We start from the raw sequence: 26,387 nt of genomic DNA, 5'->3' as shown, positions 1-26,387 counted from the left end.
CTGGCAATATACATTTGCCAGAAGAAGCGAAAAATAACCATACTTTGTCCACTTCAACCATTTATGTTGCTAGTAATAAGGCTTTGTTCTTCAGGGGTAAACCCTATAGAGGGCTTTCTTAGGGTGAGCGACAATAGGGTAGCCCAAATACACCATATGGTCTTTAGTTGGAATCTTGGTCTTATTAACATACCAAGCGAATGAACAGATCTTGCGAGTTCTACTCAAATTTGAGTAGAACTGTTGAAGGATTAATTACCAAAATATTCCATTGCATATATTCATTCAAACAAGTTAAAAGTCTGTTCAGATCAGAGTTGCATCCATTAATACAAAATCATCCGCGTAGGTGGCCCAGCAGATCTGAATATTACCAGTTATAGGCGGAACTAGTGAATCTTAGGTTAATTGACAAACAACATCAGATACACAGATATTAAATAATGTTGGGGCAAATGGGCATCCCGGTTTTAACCCATTAGATGTGGGAATTAGCAGAGACATTAGGCCTTCATTGTTGAGTCTCAACTTAACAGAGGCTCCTCTATATAAACAAATTAAAATATGTACCAGTCCTTCAGGCATTCGCAAGTGTTTGCCATAATTTATGGTGATCAACTATCAAATGCCTTGGACTGGTCCATTGAGGCGACAGAGATCGTCCTTCCCAGCCGCATGTTGTAGACTGGTGGGAGTGTATTGCAGCTTTGTAAAGTTCCCTAAAATGAGAGTCCCAGATTAGACAGAGTTCTTTCCAAGTCATTGATCAATCCCCAGAAAGTGCGCAAGCTTGCTCTTTTAGAGATGACATCATGGCCTCACTATTCGTTTGAAGCAGCTTTGCCCTAAACATTTTGGACCAGTTCCTCAGAGCTCTGCTTTTATCTTGTTCTTTAAAGAGGCGGAATCTCCTAACCCAGAAGCTTTAATTTGCCTAATCGCTTTCCTGGGCTTCCTTTTCATGAATTGTACGATGGGCTCGAATTCATGACAATGGATTTTACCAGGGGCCCCAGACATCATCCATATACCAATCTTAGGCAACATCCTCTCAATATGCATTTATTTAGCGCACAAAGCCCACGGGCATCCAGGCGCTATTAACTTGCCCAGTTACTTACAAGTTAGTAGCATAATAAACGTACAGTGTATTAGGATTGATAGTTCTTGAGGTGATGACCGTCTGATGAGGTCAGACGAAGAGCAATGTTTTTAGAGCTCTATGGAATGCCCACAATGACTTTTCTGCTCGTAGGGTGGGAGAAGGTTCCATTGATTGGCTGCAACAGCAGGGAATCTGGAGCCTCCGGCTTTGACCCGTTTGAATTTTGGTTAAATATACTAGTTAAGGGAATGAGGTATATGTAAACCTCTTTAATTCTAAAGACGACCTCTCAAAATCATTCAAATTAGACATATTGAAGGAGGAGATCTTATTGCTCCATCTGAGACGATTCCCTCGAGGACTTATTTATCTTAATCTGGAAATTATAATAAAATGTATTACAGTTTGAAAGCTTACATTCAAAGCCAGCAATTGACATGGAGTGGTCACTAAATACATTACGCACCACATTAAAAGAACGCTTCATATTATAGAAGACTGCTGCGCTTTTCAAAGGATTCCCGCGAAAGACAAAAGTAGGAGGAGGACCTCCGCCACCCTGCAAGGCAGAAGAACAAGCAACCAGGAAAATGGCAAAAAAAGAAAACTATCACTATTTTGATTAAATGGTGACTCTTCTGTGCATTACCGCAGCTGTGAACACAGCCTGCAAGTAAAATTGACACAAGTCGGTAGAACACATCCACTGCCAGCAGCCATTTAGGTAGGCTTGTCACTAACATAAATGGTACAGGATCAGTGAGAAAGGGAATACAGTCTAACACCTCAGCAATCCACATAAATTGGTGTGGGATGATCTCACACTAGAATATGTATAAAGGATAAAAAGTATCTTCCTACCAATGGGAACACATTTTCTCACAAGGATAGTACAATAAAAAGGAGCCTAAAAGGAACTCCCCAGCAACACTGCACAGAAAGCGCTGTGTGCTGCAAATGTCAGTTACAGATGCCTAGAAAGTTGGAGGGAGGCATGACTCAAAAAATAAAGTATGGAGAGACACACAAATAACTCCAATATTCAGAGTAAAAGAATGGGGGAGTGGGGAAAAGGGTGCCCACTCATCCATCAACAGACAAAAGACAAGTCCAGCAAAAAAGGGCTAGGGGTCTCAATAAATCCACCTAACAGTTTTGCCATGAGGTCAAAAAATTAATTGCATAGCTAAATTACCTAACTTGTTGGTTAGTACAATAAATTAAATCCCTTCGCTTCTGCCAGTGAGAACACATGGAGTTGACGCAGACACAGGACGCAACAATCCTATGCTAAATCTTCTATCAAAGCACGTCAGCACATCGAACATGGCCAACTGAGCTTACTTTCAAAATGGCCCGCCCATGAAAAGACAGCAGGGTGAGGCGATATTTAGCAAATGACAGGCTACAATTTCAGAGATAAAACTTCAGCAAAACGCATACCCCTAACCACACAACACCCAATAAATGCATCTGCAGGAAGGGGGCGGGGGTAGAAATTGCAATCGAAAACTAAAACTGTCCATATTGCATTACCTTGCAACATACTGATAACAGCCAAAGTAGGGCAGGAGAAATGGATCAGGAAAACAATGCAAGCAGCAGCGACGACGAAAGCCAAAAGGCCCACACACAAACCAGATTGTAATCCATAAAAGCAAGTGAGAACTTCTGAGGCCCAACTTTCTCCAGGAGTATGGATGCCCTCCCCAAATACCAGTCAGAACTACTGCAGCGCATTAACAGAAATGTTCACCCCAAAACACACTCATCAGCAAAGACTGACAGGCTTTGCCAAAAGTACCAAGCGAAAAATGACAACTGCAACTCACACAACCTACTATTCAATGAGGAACCCACCCAAAAGAGGCAGCCATACAGAACCCCAGCCAATCCAATTTAGTTACACAGAAGATAAGGAAAACATGGAAGAAGGGATAAACACAATGGCAACCCACACCCAAATAGAACCAAAGAATAGGATACACTGAACTCTAACCAACACTCAATGTATGTCCAAGCCCAGATCAGGAAACCACAAGAACCTCACAGAAGGAGGCACTGATTTTATTCATTACAGCACTTTACTTGCATGAGCCATGAGGAAAAGTGGTTGGCTAAGGTATCCAGTGGTTTTTCCGACAGCAATTACTAAATCCACTACTAATTATAAGTTCCATGTGTTAATATCCCTGCAAAAATATTGCGATACAAAAATATCACCATATTTGTGGCGATATTGACCCATGGACCCTGCGGGGGGGGGGGGGGGGACACCCCCGCAACCCCCGCTCGCACAAATTATTCCCCCCGAACATATCGCCTATGGCGAGACAAACGGCCATATGTACTGCAATATTTTTGGTGGGGATATTTTGTAGGGATACCGAATTATATAGGAGGTTAAGGGGTTAAAAAAGGGTGTGAGGGGTTTGGATAGGGGGGGCATCCCCTCAAAATAAAAATATATAAACCAAATAGATTTTCTGAAAGTAATTATCAGCGGCGAAAATCACATGAACAGTTGGTGGGCAGGGCATCCACAGCCCGACTGGCGGCACCCACTGTGAGGGCCAGGCGGAGTGAGGGAGGGGGTGGTTGGTTCGGGTCCCAACAAGAAGATCAGAGGACGGGCCGGAAGGTTAGGCCTGGAACGAAGTGCCAGACAGAACAGACGGTGGTGAGGGTGGCCACCCACCGCCACCCCCCCCACCCCCCGAATGAGCAGCATGGAGCAGCGGGACCACAGGCCCACTCCATAGAGAAGCCTCCTGCTGCTGAAACTACTCTGCAAATCAACGGGACCCAGGGGCTGGGTACAATGGGGTGGAACCCACCTGTATGACCAACTAGACTAGAAGGCGCGAGTAGAGCTCCTGGAACCAAGGAATCTAGTAAGGGTTACGGGCTGAGGTGCAGCCGAGAGCAGACCTGCAAAACACAGCGGTACGGTGCATCCTACCAGCTGGGGCGAAGAAGGTGGCAGACAGATGAGGTGGGTCGCTCTCGCTGTTCAACAGATGGGAAGGTTGGCAGGCTTGGTGGGCAGCCTGAAGAGAGAAAGCCCAGTGCTGCCCCCCTATACCCTTGAACATCTGGGGCCCTTCAGAACCTGCTGGGCCCTGCACTCGGGCTGAAGCTTACTGCTGGGGTGGGTCAGTGGTGGTGGCCTGGGCCTGCACAAAGATGGTGACCGTAAGAGGCTCACGGCCAGGAGCGGGCGGCGGCGCCCCCCCCCTTCCTGGATCGCCCCCTCGTGGTGCGATAGAAAACAGGCAGTGAGGCGCGCGGACAGGGCAACCAACTGACTGCGGATCTACCAACGGATTAATCAGACATCAGCCCCTGGACCAGCAGTAGACGGGACAACAGCAACAAGACCACAGGGGCCAGCGGCGTGCACTTAGCGGGCTGGTGGCCTACACATACGCTGGGCTCTTGACCCTCCGACACCTAGAGTTACTGGGGTGGCTCATCAATCCCCTCTCCATCGACAAATGGCACCAGGGCTAAAGACAAAATTTAAAAAGACCTCTACTCAAAGTAAAAAAAATAAAGGACCAGTATGCAACTAGCACTGCCAGTGCCCCCAACATCCAGAGCATACTGAAGGAAAATATAACAGGGGATGAGACGTTCTTCCTGCAGGATGGGATGGCCGCCATTGCATGTTCCAAGTCCTCTATGGACGGGGAATATTGATATCTCCGCTCGGAGGTATCCGTCCTGCGGCACGATCTCCTTAAGGTATGCTCTCGCATGGGAGAAGCTGAACAGCATATATCAAACAGTGAAGACACTCTGAAGAATATGGAACACCAACTGACTAAAGTGGGGCAACGACTTCGGGCAGTGGGTCAAGTGAACGAGAGAGGGGGCCGCTAAATCAGAGGGGCCTAGAATGGACTCTTCTTGAACAATGGCTGTTTGACCTTGTGGCGCCTAAGAAATTCTTTACGATTGAGAGGGCTGATATGATGCCCACTAGAAGGCCCATTCCGGGGTGACACCACGCACAATGATCGCAAAGCTTCTTAACTACAAGGATCGGGATGCGCTGCTTCAAATGGCCTGTGCAATAGGTCCGATCACCTACAATGGATCTAAAATTGCATTCTTCCCCGAATACCCGAGAGGTGCAAAGATCTAGACAGTGCTTCGACCCACTGAAGAGGCAGCTGCAAACTCTGGGGGTAAAATACGGCCTAATGTTTCCAGCCTAGCTCAAAATATATCACGGCGGGGACGTCCACCACTTGACTGATCCCTGTGAGGCCTGTACATGAGTTCAACACCACCCAGAGGGTGGGCAAGATCCCACGGAGCACAGGACCAGTTAATACTCCGCGGACAAGACCTTCACGGTCGCCCCCCCCCCCTCAACCAATGGACAACCAAGATGACGAGCCAGTGGAAGAGGGAGACCCCCCCCCCCCACCCCCCAACCTCATCCAGAAAAGGGATGAGAACATTGACATCACAACTTATTTAAGTTCTGTATCACATCCGGTTGGTATAGTTATCCCCCAGGCTCAGTGACGAAGTGGCCCAAATAACAGAGAAAGCAACCCCCCCCCCCCCTCCTAATCCTTTTGTTTTGTCTGTTCCTTTTGGAGTCCTAGAGAGGAGACTGGAAATGTTTACAGGGGTCAGCGGGGGTTGTTTACGTACAGGGCCGGCTGCTTATTTAAGCTCATATGGCAGGGGTGAGATCCCTTAAGGTCCTCACATGGAATGTCAACAGCCTTGGCTCTGGCATAAAGAGGAGATTAGTGTTACATCTCCTTAATAGATATTGCTCTACTCACCGAAACACATATCGCTGGGTGAACATGTACTCTTTTCCGCAGATCGAACTACAAAACACTAGACTCTGGCCTCTCTATGGGGGTCAGGGGTGTTATAAGCATCTCCCCCTTACAACGCTTGTGGTGCAGCAAGACCCTCGGGGTAGATTAGTCCAGTTAACTGGTGAAATGTGCGCTAGGACTTTAGGCATCCTGCCGGTTTACACCCCACCACTCTCTGCGGAGTTACTCACAGATATCCACGTTTCACTCAGGGGTCCGCACTTCCCTCTCCCGGCTAGACTATGTTTTTCCCCCATGGCAAAGTGACGGCCGCGTACTACTTAGCATGCAGGGTCTCAGACCACTCGCCACTGGTGATAGAGGTCCAAAGTAACGTGACAAGGCCCAGATTCCCTGACTTTGTGGAGCATATTCAGTCCAGGACTACTGAATACTTCGACATAAATGGGGTCTTGGTGGATAGCCGAGTAATGTTGTGGGAGGGATACAAAACGGTCATCCGAGGGGAAATTATCTCACAGGTTGCGCCCCAAAGGAAGGGCCAGCTCCAACGGGTGCAGGAGGCTGAAGACGAGGCGACAAGGCGGGAGGCAGATCTAATCCTAGGTTTTTCTGAAGCACATCAATCGCTTCTTACGGAAATCCTCTGCAACATCTCCCTGGATAATGCCAGGCAGGCCCACTGGGAAACGCGTAGTCGCATTTATTAATCCAGCGAAAAAGCAGGCACAATGTTGCCATGGCTCGAAAGGACGGAGGAGGGGCATGGGCAGGTTTGGAAGTTAGGGAATGGCCAGCGGAAAATGGTGAGGACGGATGAAGATATAGCAGAGGCAGTTGCCGACTTTTGCGCAGAGCTCTAGCGGAGCCCATGCACGCCATGGGGAGGGGCCCATATTGGATAACTTGAGCCGACCACACTTGTCGGAGTCCCAGCGCCTGCACCTGGAAGCCGACATCACTCAGGATGAAATCACCAATGCCATTACCAAACTTCATTCAGTGAAAACTCCGGGCCCCAATGGATTCCCGCTTGAGACTTGCGAGAAGATCGAAGAGGCAGTGGTTTAGCCCCTATATAACATGTTTCAATACTGCAAGGAGCATGGCATCCCTCCTTCAGAAAGCCAGCATAGTAATCCTCCACAAACAATCCAAAACCCTGGAGCTCTATGAGTCTTAAAGGCCAATCTCGTGGATTAACAGGGAGGCAAAGATACTTGCTAAAGTGTGAGCAAACCGTCTGCTGCCGGTCAGCTCGACTCTTATTCACCCAGACATGTGCGGGTTTATGCTGGACAAAAGCAACCTGCATGAACATTCCGAGGTTGCAACTAGCACTGGAGCGGGCACCCGTGATACTTGAACCATTGGCGCGGTTAGCAAGAGACTTCAAAAAAGCATTTGATTCAGTGGTGTGGGACAGTATGCATAGAACCCACAAGCCACTTGAAAATGGGCGCCGGTTATACTTCTGATGCTGGGCTGGCATGTCGAGGACACAACCAGGCTGTAGAATGAGCCCCGCATGATTGGCTCCAGCAGGCTGAAAATCCTGGAATGCGACTTCACCGGATGGCAGAGCCGGCCTTTGTGCAAGGCTGTTTAAGGCCACCTGCACATCCTGTCTGGGAATGGCTGCCTGGACAGCCAGGCTTTACTGCAGAGGTGCCGACGGGGACTTATATCCGTTCTCAAGTATCAGCCCTAAAGCCACCTACTGATCTCAACTTTACATCACCAGGTATCAAGATCAACCTTCCGCGAGCTATGCATGTAAAATGCTTAATTTTTTAGTCACGCGATACCGCACTACCATGATAATAGTTACAACTCTCACATGCCCGGTGATCACCCCGACACATGCACTGCATTACCTTGCAAGTTCTATGTCACAGCAACATCTATATGGACATACATACACATTTCTACACTGTTGCGGCAGGTTTATGTAAATTGCTTGCATTACACTAGTAGACCCTCAGCCTGTACTGTACTTGTAACCTTATTTTGTCTGCAACACCCCTAAGCTTGACCTTGTAGCCTGGGCTGCAACCCACTTGATGTGACCTTGAAGCCTTGTACTGCATGCATTTTATTATGCCAGAAACCTACCTGATGTAACCTGGCGGCCTTGTACTGCATGAAATATTGTATAACCGTAACCTACCCAATGACCTTGTGCTGCAGGCATTTTATTATGCCTGTAACCTACCAAATGTGACCTGGCAGGCCTGTGCTGCATGTAATTTATTATAACTGCAACTACCCGATTTGACCCCTCCCAATGTAACTAGCACCTAACTGCCCTCAGGCTTTGTGCGTTTCTATAAATGTAAAACATAAATCAAATCTATGGAAAACCATGTATAGAATGGGCTTTGGGGACACAGTTTTATGACCCGGGTCAGTCTTCGGTACGAATCGCTGATAGCAGAGGGTAGAGTGAATGGTAGAATCTCCAGCATCTTTTCGTTGGATCGTGGCACGCTGGCCAAATGGGGTCTCACTATACGCAGACTTACTGGTATACTAAAAAGGTACCCGGGCCCCACTCCTGCCCCATAATGACAAAATATTCAGATCTGGCAGTCCCCACAAAACTGCCCATGCCGAGTAGAAAATGATGACCATCGATGCGTTGAGGTGCGGAGGTTTTCATGTCGACGTGGACCACACACACACACACACTTTACCTCTCCCGCAATCTGCATCCAATTATTGATCACTTCATCAGGGAAGTACAGCACTGGAAATCCCTTCCGTTATCTTTGTTGGGGAGAGATGTCCTGTTTTAAATGTTGGCGCTGCCACGTTTACTACACATCATGTAGAATGCCACTTTGCCGATTCCTGACCCAGAGTTCAAGAGGATAGATTCAGCCCTTCAGGAACTTTTGTGGGGAGGCACACAGCCACGAACAGCCCTGACCACACTGCAACGATCAGTCTGGGAGGGTGGGATTGTTCTATATCCAATGTTACTACTGGGCAAGTCAAATGACTTATCAATGACATACTACATGGGAGTCAATGTCACATTCGAGCGGAGGGGGTGGCTAGCGAGATCCCACTCTGTTACCTATACCGACGGGTGCACCGGGCCTCCCCCCCTGACCCCCCCGAATCTACAGGACAGCACATAATCCAGGTCTGGAGAGCAACTCACAAATACATCGGATGGGTCAGGAATTAACCCTGGTCCAACCCCTCTGGGGAAAATTGCTGGTGTGGGCAGGGTGGGTGGCTGCAGGTATCAAAACCATTGGCGATACGATGGGTGGGGGTACCACCTCCTCTTCGCTGATTTGCAACAGGGGTTTAGGCTACCAGACACTGAGCAATGCCACTACTTGAAAATATAACACGCACTACGAACACAGCTTGCAAACCAGCCTGGAATACCACAATACTCCCCCTCCAAGAGGAACGTTCTGCTAGAACACATAACCACTAAAGGTTACCTCCACCTTACACCAAGCCATAACCGCCTTTGCGACTCCAGAACTCCCCAATCTTAAGGATAAATGGGAAGCAGAGGTGGGACCCATTGAACTCAAGGACTGGGTGGAAGCCCGGATGTTCTCCCCAGGGAAGTAGTAATATCGTCTAGACTCTGCTTGGTGCATTTTAAAATCCTTCAGAGGGTATATTACCCTCAAGGGTCTTGCTGTTCGATGGGAGGGGGGGGGGCGCATTGGGGACCTTCATCCACACCCTCTGGGGCTACCTGCAGATCCGTCACTTTTGGGCCGAGTGCCGTCTAAACTAGCCAGCACACTATGCACAGAAATATCACAGGATCCCAGCCTACTAATCTTGGGAATTTGGGGAGAAAACTCATACAACCAATACAAAGCTGTTTTTGCCCACAACGATTGGGTTGATAAAACGGAACATTGCCCAGAAATGGGGGCCCTGGAACGCCCCCGAGTTAGACAATGGGTGGCGGATGTAAACATGTATGTGTGCGCCTGTGGAGCGGCGCATATATGCTGCACGAGGATGGCCTAAAAAGGCGGATATGAGTTAGGGACGATAGGCGGAGAGTGTCTGAGTGAGGGTTTCATGGAGGGGGTGGAATTGGGAGATGGGCAGAGCCTCTACTAATGGATAATGGGAGCGCTGGAGTGGGGCTATCTAAAACTTGTCTATTTTGCTTCAGATTTACTGTGACCGATCCTTTGTTCGTTATTGTTATAAAACAAATGCAATGTCTTATGAAAAAGAAAAAAACATCTACTATGCCGTGTACACCTCAGCATGCTAGATTACCTCACCAAAAAAAAAAAAATAATAAATACATAAACAAAAACACAACACAGAAACAAACACACCACTTCAGCCAATGCAGAACACAGCAGCAAGAATACTGCTTAAGCGAGAGGACAACTCAACACTTAATGTCTTCACTGGCAAGGTATAAAAAAGAAGAAAAACGTTTTGATTCCAATACAAAGCACTCTGAATCGCCCACAACAGAACATTGTCAGGGGTTAGGACAGAGTTCATCCATCCAAATATTGCCCTTAAGGAGGAGCTAAAAGTCCATTGTCCATGTACTGCTTGGGGCAACACACTTCAGAGAAACAAATAGACACTGCATTCTCCAAAATTGTGGCCCAACTCCGAACAGCCTGCCAGAGGAGATCTGGACAATGCAGATTCACCTTCAGTTTACGGAAAATGCAGAAGAACTGGCTTTTCAATGTGTAATTAACCAAGATACCACCCAGTTAGAAGGAAGCCAGCTAGCATCCTGGGGCAACTGACAGCAAGGATCAAGAAAGCTACCCACCTTTAACCAATTTGTTCATCGGAAAGCCACCCACCCCCCATTGCGCACTACCTCTGCAGATGCTATACGTGCACCCAAACCAACACCAACTTAAACAGTGGGACCCTCGCGCTAGGCTGCTTAATGCACAACAGACTTTAACGACTCCACAAGTGGTGTCAACCAGTGTCTGCCCTACCCCACACCAGAGACCCACTCAAATATCACATCATATATCCTTCCAAAACCAGAGCAACACCATGGCTCTATCAAAATACCGGCAAAGAAACTAAATGCACCCTTTTATGCATCACCTCTGCTTCTACTAACCCTTCCCAGCAACCACTCAATTTTACATGCTCCAAAGCACACAAAGCTACTCAGGCACGGCATGAATAACAGCCTCAACAAACAGCAAACACCACCTCCTCAACCAACATACACACATACATGTATTTTAACCATGGTGATCTTTGACCCCTTAAACTGAAGAAAGACTCCCTCCAGTTGGAAGATTACAAAGAATTCTTAATTACCAAGGGCTTCTCATTCCGATGTCCACATATCTGGCTATTCTGAAAACTCAGGTTTGAGAAGTCTTCAGGGGTTAAAATACAAAATTCTGCTAATCCAAGTGTAAAAAAAATAAAGTGTAATTCAGTATGGGATCAATTCTATTCAGCCCTTTCCCCAAAGCATGCTTCACAATGTGCTTGTCCCCACACCAACCTGCTTGAATGAATTTAATCAGGTCAGAAACTAGCACATTTTTATTTGTAGGTATTTGCTTAACAAATAACCAAGTCAATTATACCATGAAGGTTTCACTAAAACACAATTCAGATATTTTCCATTTAAATTCAATAATCAATGCTTTGTTGTTCTTTCCACCATAGCTCCATATTCCTCTGAATACTGGCATTGATTTCTAAAACAATGGTGTTGCAATGTGTAATCATCTCAATAAAACACTAAGCTTTAATTGTTAAGTGTTATTATGGTTAAATAAACACAATGTAAAACAACTTTTCTTCATAATTACATTATATCCAAAATTATATTAAAATCTACAAATCCATCAACTGCATTATAAATAGAGCAGAGGCACAAACCTATAATGGCCATCAAAAGTGAATAAGTGTACAGTGCTTAGAGTGCATACATAAAATCATGCCAAAATCAATAGTATTGAATGATACATGACATCATATAGAAACCTGAATAGAAAGCAAAATCCTTACCATACAAATATTATTAGGTATAGATTTACATTTTAGCTACCTATGGAATAACGTAAAATTCAGAATAGTGCATTCCCCAGAGAATAATAGACTCATGTTTGATCAGAAAAAAAAATATCAGTTTTGCATCTTAGAAAATCCTTGAACATGTACATCTTTCAACTTACTACACTATGTAAAGAGGTAGAGGTTTCTATCATGTCGACATAGGCGCACGTCATATGGTATTTTCTTCCAAGCCCCAATTCTGGAGAAGGTCCAACCTGACTTACATCATAAATCTTCTCACATTGCTATTAAAATGATGATATTTACTGGGAGCATCAACCTGAAAGCTTTGTTTAACTTATAGCTGGTACATCCTGTGCTTACCCAATGTGGTAACATTGGTATCTCAATCCCAGATGTCTGCAATTTTTTTTTTTAAGTTTTCTCCATTAGTGATAGTAATTTCTTTATCAATTTCAAAGCCTGTATAATCGAAAAAGGTAGCCACATTTTTTTTCCATTCAGACAATACATTTCCAGAAGCATGCGTTTGAAATTGGAAAACATTCGAGTCAGAAGAATACATTCATAAGTAGAATATTACCATCGGCATCTTTTTTTGTTTGCTTAATAAGATCAGGCCCAATTCACAATTAATACCTTCAACTGGGGCACATTTAGGGAGGCACAACACTCTCCTCCAAAGCCTACCCGCCAGTTTCTTAATCCACAATGTTTCTTTCATTGTAAAGATCTCTAGGCCATGGCATAAGATAGGGATCAAGCTGGTTTTATAAAGTTTATCAAACCCTCAAACGAAAAGCCACCATTGTATCTTATAGAATTAATTATGGTCATGAATGTTCTATTTTCTGTGTAAAACATTCTTGCTAGCTGCCACAAACCCCAACCATAGTTGCTTCTAAAATGAAAAATATTTCTCAACCTGTATTGCATTCACAAAATGTGTTGCACTCAGTCCAGATTCCCTGGTCAGTTTATTAATAGGACTAATCAAATGGTTAAGTATTTACGCTAGTTGCCTCACAGCTCACCTAAGATAATACTACTCAAAATTAAATTGAGCTCTTCTGAATCAAACTTAAGGAACCAGAATATTTTCGTACTTTGCTTTTCAAAGTTCACTACTCTTTATCAGTTTAAATGGTTACTTTATTTTTTAAGCCTCTGCCACTTATAAATGACCTAATTTTAAAGGATAGCAAATCAGAATCATATGCTATGTCTTTCACAGTTGTACCATAAATTACAAGCTAAAATGTTTCTTATTGGGCTTCATGTGACATACCAAATTTGTAGACGTGACCACCAAAGTTTCCACTGGAGCTGCTATAATCTTCTATTACATCATCCTGCTGCTGTTCTGATGCACTTCACTCTGCCTGCGCTTCATGGAATCCAGCATCTTTTTTCTTCTGCTTTTTTTTTTATCAGATATGCTCTGTAATTTATGTATCATGAATGCTATCTTTTTGGGGTGGATATGCTTTTGACTACCGGATTAAAACAATCTCTCTAATCTCTTATCGTGATTTAGTTTAGATTTTAAGCATATTCACTTCATACTATGTTTATTTAAAACAAAAATCGCTAATCTGCATTATTGTTATTCGTTTGATCTCATCATGAACACATTGAATGCTTGGTTCAAAACCGCCTTGTTAACTCTTATCACCCAATTGTGCTACATGGGCTATCGGATGTTTAACATTTTTTATCAGGTTTGCGAATTTGGCAATGCAACTTTACAAAGTTGCAGTTTTTCTATAGCGCTTCCATGCATGCCAATCAACGGGACGACTTTTGCACTTTTCACTTCAATCTTCACAAACGTGCTCCTAGGCGACTTAAAACGTACGCTTGCAAACTCTATTGAAGCTCTCGACTTCACCAAACACGTATCAAGCCCTACCGACGACAAGGCGCGCATCCTAGATTGGGTGGCAGACCACAACTGCAATATCGACATCCTCTCCAATGAGCCTTGTCCTTGGTCAGACAACGTCATCTCATTTATCATCCCTACTAACAAACACTACCTCACTAACAAAGGCACCAGCAACCCTCACGAGAAATGGTTGAAAGCTGACCATATACTCGCGCTTCTGAAACCTCTTCTAGCATTCCAAACCCCAACAAATGACCCCATCATCACTGTTGATTTTTATAACCAAATTCTTTTACTTGCGATTGATGAACTTGCCCCATTCATGAAGCAAAAACAAAAAACTTTGGCTCACCTAAACACTGGTTTACCTCAAATCACTCTGGTCATCCAAGCAAGCAGCAAAGAGTTTCCGGAAAAAGTACCCCTCACTACTGAACAAAGCTAACTTGATCACGCGTGCCAAAACCTACAAACAAGCCATACTCCTAGCCAAAAGCTCCACCCACAACAAAATAAACGCTAATGCCAACTCTGACACCCAAGAGCTCTTTGCTATACTGCGAGAACTTGAATCTCCATGCCCACAGCTGCAAAGATCTTGCTTGGTGCTCCAACATCCAAAATGCCCTACCAAAATCTTTGCACTCCAGCAAAAAATATTAGAGAACAAAAATAAACTTGTCGCCTCAGAAATCCTACCCGAAATAAAGTAAACAAAACCTACTCCAACCACATCGCAAGTCCATCAGTTTGATGTTGCCCCAGTCTCTAACTGGAAATACAACCTCATCCGAGGCCTAAAACCATCAAGATGTCAAGGTGACATGTGCCCAGCACAAGTCAGTCATCAAAGACTGAGCAAGAATTGGTGCCCTTCTTTGCCTCCGTCATCAAGGTCTCATTTGCCTCTAGCACAGTGCCTTCGAATCTAAAAGATGCTTAGGTATTTCCACTCCTCAAGAAGCCTACCTTAGGCCCTGACACACTGACCAACTACCGCCCAATAATGACCGTACCGTTCCTACTCTAGAGCAGCACATTTACAAATCCAAAAGCATCTTGAATCCAACAACCTCTGGGCTGTGCCAATCCGTGTTTCACCCGGGCCACGGTACGGAATCACCTCTTACAGACCTAAAAATACAAACATACGAATTTAAAGACAAAGGCAAACTTGCCCTTTTCCTCAGCTGCTTTTGATTTGGTAGATCATAAAATCCTCTGCTAACATCTTTCGTCAGCAGGCCACTTCTCCCCTAAAGCCACAGCGTAGATCCCATCCTATCAAACAGATCAATGAGAGTGTTCTCCATCGCTTCGGCTCCCCCAGCCCATCACCTGAGGAGTACCCCAAGACTTGTTGTGTCCCCTACTTTATACAATATATTCACTAAGCCACTCTTCGGCCTCCTAGGCGCATTGGGTATCTCCAACATGAACTATGCCGACGATACCCAAATCCTCATTCCTATCTCAGGCTCCTATAAACACAGACTCCAACACACTGGGCAGTATTTACCAAATTATTCAGGCCTGGATAGCCATGCACTCATTGTGCTTGAACGAAGACAAGACTGAGCTGCTCTTGGTCTGATCTCAGCAACAACTAAATAAACTAGACAAAAGCATACAAGTCCTTTGTCATTCACGGCAACACCATTCCAGTCGCCAAATTTGTGAAAACCCTGGGGGCGTACCTGGACGCTTCACTATCCTCAACAATACCGGTTTAATGCCTTTGCCCCCGCAGCATATCTTGAAACCGATTACTGCCAGCAGACCTTTCCTCTCCACAGAGGTGTGTCAAAATAGCAAGAGCTTCGATAGTAGTTCCTGCGAAAAAGCTTCAGATTATACATAACAATCCTCCAAGAGCAGCCTTTATCATTCCGAAGAAAGAACACATTTCTCCAGCCAGAAGAAACCTACACTGGCTTCCAATGCGAGAGTGCATTCTATTCAAAACACCATCCATAACTCAAATGCCTCACCAACACAGCAAAGAAATCTCACGCGAAAATTCTCTAGAACACAATCCATTAGACCGGCACAGTGCACTCATGCTCACCTCCCCTCGATACCAGGTTTCAGATAACAAAGAGCAGGTGGTTCCAGCTTCCCAGTAGTGGCAGCTAAGCAGTGAAATGCATTACCGCGCTCTCTAAGAGCCAAAGCTTCACTCCGGAAGTTCCGCAAAAGTCTAAAAACGTGGCTCTTTTCGTAAGATCACTAATAATGATTGCATTGATTAGTGAGCACATAATATTTATCACAAGAACAGAATTATTCATGACACCCTGACCAGTGCATCCTAGTATTATGGGCACATGAGGTCTCCTTTCAAGAGACAAACTTCTCAATGTTTTGAACACAAGTCACCTGAAACTCACATGCATGCAGAGCTCCCAGAACACGCGGTCTGCAGGCATCAACACAAGATTACAGCAAACTTGCATTTCCCTCCTAGGCATAAAATAACCAGTGTTGCATAGCAAATTGCCATGCATTTCTGTAGATTCGCTAATTAAACACACTTGCGTAGCACAGCTTGGTATTTAAATTACCCTGCTCAATGAAATCACAGCTCAGCCTGCATTTCTCTCCCCCCTCAGGGGTTTCTCCACCCTCTTTTCCCTGTTCACTGCAAGTTCAAAGGGGTTAACGGAGAGAGAGTGCAACAATAATATTATCCTCCACTCTTAAAAGTGACAATGTCCCAAGCAGCGGCTGTGGTTCTGTGATGGCAAGGAGTGATAACTGAGTGCCCACCCTAAGCGGAAATAAAGATCTCCCCGAAATTCTTATGCTGAGCTTCGCTAGGAAATGGACACTCGAACGCATTGGTTTGCTGTACGATGTATTTTTGAGAAACGCTTAATATCCTTTGAACTGCTCCAACAACGGTTTTCACTATCACCATACGATCGTTTCTTGTATACACAGTTCAAACACGCGATGGTCATGCAATTTCGGGGTGGGTATGATCTCCAGGCACAGCCACAGATAGAGGCCAACATCAACAATGAGCTTATCCCCTTGAGGGCCATCTCGTCACTATCAGGTTATCCTCAACTTCCAGTCTCAATTAAGTGTTATCAGGCTTCCCCGTCTCCCCGTTTCTCTTCTCCTGCTGCAGATTGCAAGGTGTGAACCATACATTCTGCAGCACGAGAAGAGAAAATCACATGCCCATTATGAAACACAGCAGGATACCTGAAGGAATGGGAGTACCCATCCTGCGGAGGGAGGCTCATGCCCTGAATGTGAATGGTGATGGCGATTGGACCTCTTGTCAAGAATGAAGATGAGGAAGAGGACTGGTTTCACTTACAGGTGCTCTGCTTATATGAGAACACATTTTCATATTGTGCATTCTGACGCAGATTTGGTTTTTTCATTGCACAGTAAATAATAGGATTGTGTAATGGTATGTTGTAAAGTATTAGTGGCCCCAGAGTGTAGATTCCATGCTGGAATTAGGCAAAATAGCATAACAGGCACATCAACATACATGGCATGTCCCTCATCCAAGTCTGGATGTCAACCGCCTAGCTGAAGCTCAGTCATACAAAGACTAAATGCATTCCTGTAGGAAACTCCACCAAGCATGGCCATGAACATGAAGACCAAAATCTCTCGGTTTTACCATCGACTGACCTCTTTCAAAAGACACATAACCAAGATCGAAAGAGCATGGCACCAGTTTGCAGTCTTCCAGAAAGTCAAGCCTTTTATCTCTACCGAGATTCAGAACAGTGCCAAAGCCCTGCTTATCTTCAACCTGAACAGTGGTAAAACCCTACTTGCACGAGTCCCAAATGCCAACTTGCCCCTCCTCGGAGGGCTGTCCAGATTGTCCCATCACATAACTAAGAAAATTCGACCAAGGCACACCCATCCACAATGAGTTGCATTGGCCACCCCTTCAAGTATGCATCATGCCCAAGAAAACCGGCATCACCTATAAAGCAGCCACAACCAAAACACCACTCTACGTGGATGAGAAATTTAGCATCTCTGGAGATCAGCCACCACCAGAAACCTCAAAAATGGCCACGTTGGATACAAAGAATTGACCTTAGACAGCATTCTTCAAAGAAAAGAACACCTTGCCAATCACTAATGCGTCACCTCTAGAGTTGACCCTCCCCAGCTCCTACTCCTACCCATCCCAGTTCCTCTGCAACCCATTCACCCTAATCTAAACCCCCTAGATGTGTCCCCTTTGTACAGCCCTCTTTTGCTGCAGAGCTAGGTTTGCACTATATAAATTCTATACATAGATTGGTGTAATTAGCAGATAAGAAATGCTCCCCTCATACAGTGGGTGCTCCGGGTATGGTTTATTGATGATCATTTGTGCATGGCAGGTGAACTTGTTCCCTGTCCTAAGCTAGGTCTTCACTAAAGCCATCCTTCTGCACTGCGGCTTGGACAACTCTCAAGTCTTTAAGCACCTAGGGGTACCAGCTGCCTTTATTGTGGTATCTCAGCGGGCCCATGCACGTGTGGGCATGGTCTTCTTGTGCCCTTCTCGCCTGTATGTGGTTTGCAGTGAAACAGTTTTGCGCCAATGCTCAAATTAGTGTCGTGCAACAATGGTTCTCCAGCAAAAGCATACAAACACTTACAAGTCAGAGCAAGCCATCACATATCAGCAGTTGCATGGAACATCCAGTGCTGGAGAACAAACTTATTTCACACCAATTAAGTGCTCAGTACCAAACTGCACTTGTGTTAAATCACAGCCAGCCTATGACAGCAGCAGGAATTGTAAAACACCACCTTCTTGGTGCGTCACTTGCAGAGTGCACCATTTAAGAAGTACCAGAGATGCAGCAATGCCGCCACCAACCCAACAAAACCAATTGAACAGGTACCTGGTGGAACTTTGCTTCCCAGGAGTTATGAAGCTTCTTGAAGTCCGGCACAGGCCTGCTTTTTGTCTTAACGGGAATTTTGCTCCTGCTGAAGTCTGGCTCACAGTTAAGGTTGGGGTTGTTCTCCTTGCCCAGGCAGGCGGGCCTATGGTTGGCTTCCTCCAACGACTGAGCTGCTGGTCTCTGATGCAGCATCTTCATGTCTGCCAAGAAGGCCACAGGGTTGCAACACGCTGCTCCCACACACGGCTGTGCACGGCTAGGCCTAAAGAAAAAGGTTTTTTTTTTAAAAATGTAATATGAAAAATGGACAGTTCAACGGAAAAAGAAAGTTTAGACACCAATACACGTTTGTGAATTGCACATTAACCAACAATAGGCCTCATCTGAAACATGCATGCTTACAGTCTTAATTTTGAATTGACATTTTGCATCTTGATTATAAATAGATACAAAGCCTACTTGTAAAGTTCAGGTTTAAGAATTACTACGGCAGTGCCAACCCCTTGAGTGACTTTGGGCATTTCTCAATTTCTCATGGATTGCTCAACTCACTTTTTGACACAGCGACGACAACACATTTTAAGACGAAGATTCAACAGGGTGGAGAATGCCGTTTTCAGTGAGGAGCTGTACTTCATGTTGCGCCACTGATGTTTTATGATTTCAAGCACATCTCCATGTCACCTACCGTAAGATACATCCCCTTCCCCTACCTCTCCTACCTTCACAGCAATCGTGGCTAATGTTGGAAAGAAGAGACGATCTTCTCTCACCCCCAGGCAGTCCAGAATAAGGCAAAGACTGCAGGATATAATATAAGAGACATGGGGCGAGTGGGGTGCTTTTAAAGACTTCTACGTGATCACATTATTGCATGCTTTGTAGATGTAGTACGCATGCAGGAACAAACGCCATCTTAGATATTAACAGCCATATTGGAACATAAGGCTCAAACGCAGCACAGACGCCAGAGAAAAGGAACAGGTTGTATCCTGGGCACTGATGAGAAAGGCCTGAGCAACAGAGATCCATAAACCCTTCATGGTCTTAAAAGTTGCCAACCTTCCTGCTCTGGGAAGAACGTGCCCTGCAAGGCCACGGGAAGCAGGCTTATCCCCTTTGTATGATACAATACCACGAGAAGGATGGCACGGGCCTCCAACCCCGGGCAGTCCAATTCCAAGATACCAGCCAGCCCCACACCACTGAACATAAATAGACCCTTGATCGATCAAAAAAGATCAGAAAGCAGGGCTTTCTTGCTTTCACTTGGGGGTCGATTTGTGCTGCAAGGTGCAGGGAGGGATATAATTATAACCCAGAACGAGGGTGGAAGACCTTGGAGAGGCGCTGGCCTGTCTAGGAACGGGTGAAGTGTAGTATGACTCTGCTTTTCCCTGGGGCCCCTGTCTGCTTGTACCAGGTGCACTGCTACATAGATAGAAATGTATTGTTTACTTAGAACATAATTGCCAATTAGCCGCCTCGTGACTGATGACAAATGCAGCATCACGCACGTGGAAGAAGATGGATGAACGGGGATGGGACCAATGGCCTGGCATCCCCTATGGAGCAGGTGACCTATGTATAGGGTCTCACCAACTAGTCGCACAGGTTTCTACTGCACGAGATGCTGACGATATGTACCTTAAAGTGCTGTTTGAGTAGATTTTGCCAGAATGTTCCGCGGCAGTAGAGTTCTTTGTTGGTGCTTTTCATTTTTGTGTGGAAATAAAACTTGTTCTCCTGGCAAGAGGTGCATTTAGCCCTTTTCCCCAGTGGGTTCTATTTTTTCCTGGTGTGAGCGTCTAGGGGCTTTCCTACACCAGCATCCTCTCCCGCCTAGATTACGCCAATTCCCTTTACCTGGGTGCCACTGCTTAGCAACTCTGAAACCTCAAACAAGCCCAAAACTCTGCAGCTAGGCTCCTCCTTGCCCATACCCCAGAGAGCGCATCACACCTGCCCTCCAGGTGCTCCACTGGTTGCCCATCAGCCGACAGGCCACTTTCAAAGCCATGTTCATCACCTACCGTGCCCGCCACAAGACAGGTACCTGAATTCCGTCAACACAAACATACCTGCTACCAACCCAATAGAAATCTGAGATCAGTCTCTGCACTCCTCGTGATCCCTCCCTTCAAACCCACTAGAAGAGGGATCCTCCTTCTCCGAGCAAGCTCCCACATACTGAAACTTTATTCCACTTAGCATCCTCTGCTTAGAGCATGGGTGCACAACATACGGCCCGCGAGCCAGTTGCGGCCCGCCATGCCCTTTTGACCGGCCTGCGAGGCACAAAGACTTTCCTAATGGAGGGCGGCCCACGGCCGCCCTCCATTAGGAAAGTCTTTGTTGTCTTCCGGGCCGTGAAAACACTGGCCCTCATTGGCTCAGCACACACACGCATCACGTCGCTCCTACGAGCCACGTAATGCGTGTGTGCTGCACCAATGGAGGGCCAGCACTACGGCTGGCGTGGTCCATAAGGCTTGATGCCGGAAGGCATTTCAGCCTTGGACCATGCCAGTCGTAGTGCGATTCCAGCGTTCCAGCTTACCTGCCACTTACCTGCCTTCCAGCACGTCTCCGGTAAGTGGTCTGTTTGTGTTTGTGTGTCGGGTTTGTTTTGCTTTATGTTTGTGTGTGTATGTTGCGGGGGGGGGGGGGGTGTGTCGGATGTGTATGAATGTTTGTGTTTGAATGTATGTTGAGATGCGGGGGTGGGGGGGTGTGTATGAATGTTTGTATTTGAATGTATTTTGTGTGTATGTTGAGATGCGGGGGTGGGGGGGTGTGTCGGATGTGTATGAATATTTGTATTTGAATGTATGTTGAGATGCGGGGGTGGGGGGGTGTGTCGGATGTGTATGAATGTTTGTATTTGAATGTATGTTGAGATGCGGGGGTGGGGGGGGTGTCGGATGTGTATGAATGTTTGTGTTTGAATGTATTTTGTGTGTATGTTGAGATGCGGGGGTGGGGGGGTGTCGGATGTGTATGAATGTTTGGATTTTAATGTTTTTTGTGTGTATGTTGAGATGCGGGGGTGGGGGGTGTCGGATGTGTATGAATGTTTGTATTTGAATGTATTTTGTGTGTATGTTGAGATGCGGGGGTGGGGGGTGTGTCGGATGTGTATGAATGTTTGTGTTTGAATGTATTTTGTGTGTATGTTGAGATGCGGGGGTGGGGGGTGTGTCGGATGTGTATGAATGTTTGTATTTGAATGTATTTTGTGTGTATGTTGAGATGCGGGGGTGGGGGGGTGTGTCGGATGTGTATGAATGTTTGTGTTTGAATGTATTTTGTGTGTATGTTGAGATGCGGGGGTGGGGGGTGTGTCGGATGTGTATGAATGTTTGTATTTGAATGTATTTTGTGTGTATGTTGAGATGCGGGGGTGGGGGGGTGTGTCGGATGTGTATGAATGTATTGTGTGTGTATGTTGAAATGTGGGGGGTGTGTGAATGGTTGTATTTGAATGTATTTTGTGTGTATGTTGAGATGCGGGGGTGTCGGATGTGTATGAATGTTTTGATTTGAATGTTTTTTGTGTGCTGAGTTGGGGGGTGGGGGTTCGGGTCTGTATGGGTGCATGTTTGTGTGTGTGCTGAGTTGAGGGGTGGGGTGTTCGGGTCTGTATGGGTGCATGCTTGTGTGCTGGGGTGGGGGGTTCGGATCTGCATGGGTGCATGCTTGTGTGCTGGGGTGGGGGGTTCGGGTCTGCATGGGTGCATGTTTGTGTGTGTGCTGAGTTGGGGGGTGGGGGGGGTTCAGGTCTGTATGGGTGCATGTTTGTGTGTGTGCTGAGTTGGGGGGTTTGGTGATGAGGGGGCCATGGGGCATAGTGTTTGGTTGGGGGTGAGGGGGCCATGGGGCATAGTGTTTGGTTGGGGGTGAGGGGGCATAGTGTATCTAGGGTCAATATATATATATATATATATATATATATATATATATATATATATATATATATATATATATATAAGTTAAACAGGCGAGATACAATAACTAAATAGAAATAAATTATAACAATGGAAAGTGTGTAGTACAAAATGTAAGTTTGAAATGCAAATAAAAATCGTTACCCCTCAAAAACATTCTTTTTCCATGTGTTTAGTACAAACTGGGGGTTTAAAAAGCCTCCTGCCACGCCCCGCCTACCGCCCCGCCCACATTTACTTTTCGGCCCACTATAGCCCTCATGTAAGGTACTTTCGGCCCTCTGTCAAAATCAGTTGTGCACCCCTGGCTTAGAGATCACCTTGCCTTCCAGAAGGCTCTCAAGACCTGGCTTTTCCCACCTGCAACCTGACAAACCCTTGCCCCACTTCAGGTCAACCCACATGGCAACTAGGCTGGGGCCGAAGTGTTCCTCCTCAGCATCTTTCCAGAGCAAGGTAGCGAATATACCCCACGACATAATTCTGCACCACATCGACGAGAACAAGGAACCAGCTGGGGCTCAAGGGTAAGTACCTCACTCCATGTTGATGGATTTTAGCTGCAGGCACGGCGACCCACCTGCACGCATTTGCTACCATACACCACCCTAAGACAACACACAACACCCCTGCCATCCGAATGCAGCCAAGTGCCAAGACAAGTTTGGTCTAGCTGGACATATAACGATTGTGCTTCACTCACAATCCCCTGGCCCCAAACCCCACAGCACCCATCCACAAGCCTGCTCGACATGGGTAGCTAACAAGGGTTTGGCAATCCCCACCCAATTTCATATTGGCCAAAACGCACACACGCATTCTAAAACTTCTCCGACGAATTTCCCATACCTTGAACTTCAGTCCACTGAGGGCGTCACCTACAGCGTTTTGGAGGCCATACCAACGGGATAAAGGCGATATACAAATGACAAACTACATTACAAAAAAGGTCCGCCTGGACAGGCACTTTCCTGTACCTTGATACCAAAAGCGTCTATGCGTACATTTCACAAACTGGTGCCAAGATATGCAGTGGGCTTTGAGACAACAGTTCATGGAGCTTGGTCTTGGAACGAACATGGTTTCATAATGTAATGTTAGGCAAGTCATTACAATTTAATGTGGTCAGTTGAAAAGTAAAACTGAAAGGTGATGGCTGCAAGGTTTTGAATTAATCAGAATATTGTTCTGGGCAACGCTGCAGGAAAGATCATATACAAATCAGGCCTACCCGTCCTGAAAACGGCAATCCAGCCTAACCTCCAGGGTCTGTCCTTTCTGCTTGAGGCTACAAATCTACCGGAGACAAGCATCAGGCTCATTAGCCATCATTCTGGAAGTGTAATTGTTTGAAGAACTAGAAAGATAATGTTAAGCAGGACTTAACAATAACATGTACAAATGGTGGAGGCATTCCCGTAAGATGACTGGACAATATCACGAAGATGAGGACAAATGTTGAGTTAGTTTATGAGGGTGTGTACAAAGTGAAACAGACAGCTGATGGATGGGTTTGAAGGAATCACCAGCTCGAGGCTCCAACATTGCTGTGGGGTCTGACAATACCCAAGGAGGATGAAACATGTCCGGAGTTGCTTGTGGTCTCGTGCAAAAGAGGGTGTGGCCAAGCCTGATATGCATAGTTACACTTTGTGTAATGACATAACAGTCAAATAAAAACATTAATAAAAAAAATAATAATAAAAAACACACACATGGTCTGGAGAGTTGCCCAGAGCTGCGCCTGGGGGTATATCCAAAACCGTTCAGCCATCTCGCTTGTGCTTTACTTCATTTGGCAAGCATCAGATCTTAACAGTAATGGTCGGAGAGGGGCTGTGGGGACTGAAGCCACAATCAGAGCTCGTCTGCCATCTCCAGCACAAGCTCGCTGTGATTTAGGGTAGGTCTACCTGTGCAGCCAATCCATACGCATTAGAGAGCAGACAGAGTACTTAAAGATCAGGTGCATGCAGTCGCATTCACATTACCCCCTATTTGTTTACTAGCCAGCTGGTTTGGGCGAGAGTGAACCCGTTTCTCAAAAAGGACCTGCCTGGACTGTCACTTCTTTGAGAAGGTGTGGCGATGGTCTCGTTAACACGGAAGGATTCATTAGCAGCCGCAACCAATCCGATTTTGATCCATGGATGCATGCACAGAGTGAACATGTCAAGTTGACAGAGCTGGATAGAGCCGCTCATCTTTTGCCAATCTATTTCATATGGGCTGCAGGGCGAAAGACCAGTTGACAGAGCTCAGGATTGCCCAAATTAAGCTCAGTATGTACCTCTTGTCAAGATACCCCCACGCTTAGTGAAGGTGACGAACAGAGAGCGCAGCAAGTGGAGGAGGCACCCCGATAACCGGGGCAGGGGCCTTCCTCCTTGACGCTCTCTTACCCCTCCCCCCCCCAGGGGCAAGGGTGAGGGCGGCAAAGGAGCCAGAGGAAAGGGCGCCAAGAGCCCAGGAAAGCCCGCGAAGGGCAACAAAGGAAGGAGGCGGGGCTTGGGACATAAAAGCGGCGGGCGCCCGGCGCAGGGGCACTTGCAGCCCTTCCAGCAGCTCGGCGCCCGCCAAAAGTGGAGGACTTCGTTTTCCCACCCTCCCACCCTACAGTTATGACAGAGCCTGGACGTCGTTGTCGCAGGATGGACAGGCGGGTTGTGGCAACCTATGATAAGACAAAGACTCCGAATGAGCCATTGCTAAACCGGAAGGGGCTTCGCCCGTTCTAGACAGCGCCTCCTGGGAGCCTAAACGGCGGGGGTGTCTGGCGGTAGCAATTGGGGCTCAACTTCCCCCCAACAAACGGCGCTCCCCCAGTCAGCAAAGACCTGCAGGGGCAGGCGATTTCTCAGACTCGAAGGCCTTGGGGGAGTTGTGCCTGCAATCAATATGGAGGTAAAGGGGGAAGCAGGACGAGGAGCAGTCGCCACACCTTTTGGAACTAATTTTTAATACCTGTTTGCAGTGGTTATGTATATGTAAAAATAAATCTGCGGCCTTGTTATGCCAAACCAAAGGAAATGTCTCATGCAGCACCTTACTGGAGGGGAAACGAAAGGGGCTGACAAAATGAGTAATGTTGGATACAAACGGCATAGCTATTGGACAAATGCCCAGGTTATATTGTGTACCAGATCGATAAACCAAATGTCTAGCAGAAACACCAATTGGATTGCTTGTCCATAAACACCTGAAGCCTGGATTCTTGAAGACTCAAAACGTTGGTAATTGTAAATGTTCCGCTGATTTAAAAAGAAAAAAAAAGGCTTGCTGAGTATCTGAAAGCCCCCCGTGCCGGCTCTCTTCTTACCTTATAGCTTTGATTCTCTCAGCCTAGGCTCTCGCCTTTCTCCCTGCAAGGCTTCGGCTTTCACCTCACTTTTCCTAGTCTCTCGCTAAATTCGTAAAATAGCAGACATCTCCAATTGGCCGCCAGCTCGAAGGCACGTCACGGTCTATCAGACTATCTAAACGAATCACAGGCCAATGGCGAAGGGAACGGTCCAACCAATGTGCAGAGTACGGCACAACGCTCTGATTGGCACACAAAGCGCCAATATGCGACCAATATCTTTGTCCGGAAATGCTGTGGTGGCTGTCGCGAGATTTCGGAGCGAGAGAATGTTGTAGTTTATCTGTTACCGTTGACAACATCACATCATGCTGCAGTACAAGCATTAATGTGATCACGCTTTTCCTTTATGGGAAAGGCTGGCG

The 26,387-nt window shown here is 46.2% G+C and overlaps 1 protein-coding gene across 2 annotated transcripts in view; it reads right to left on the bottom strand.

Annotated features, from left to right (window-relative positions):
* The window catches only part of TROAP (trophinin associated protein), a 530,766-nt gene extending 504,661 nt beyond the window's left edge, over window positions 1-26,105 (bottom strand). For both annotated transcript variants that reach the window (XM_069653825.1, XM_069653826.1), the window contains exons 1-2: window positions 25,981-26,105; window positions 18,712-18,976 (exon numbers count right to left, since the gene is read on the bottom strand). In XM_069653825.1, the coding sequence (XP_069509926.1) occupies window positions 18,712-18,912 (201 nt within the window). In that variant the 5' untranslated portion in view covers window positions 18,913-18,976; window positions 25,981-26,105. The remainder of the gene's footprint in view (window positions 1-18,711; window positions 18,977-25,980) is intronic.
* Between the last annotated feature and the right edge of the window lie 282 nt (window positions 26,106-26,387).

This window comes from Ambystoma mexicanum, chromosome 3q, assembly GCF_040938575.1.
Source record: "Ambystoma mexicanum isolate Mex_15411 chromosome 3q, UKY_AmexF1_1, whole genome shotgun sequence".
Taxonomy (NCBI): Eukaryota; Metazoa; Chordata; class Amphibia; order Caudata; family Ambystomatidae; genus Ambystoma; species Ambystoma mexicanum.
This window is presented reverse-complemented; position numbering and strand designations above follow the sequence as displayed.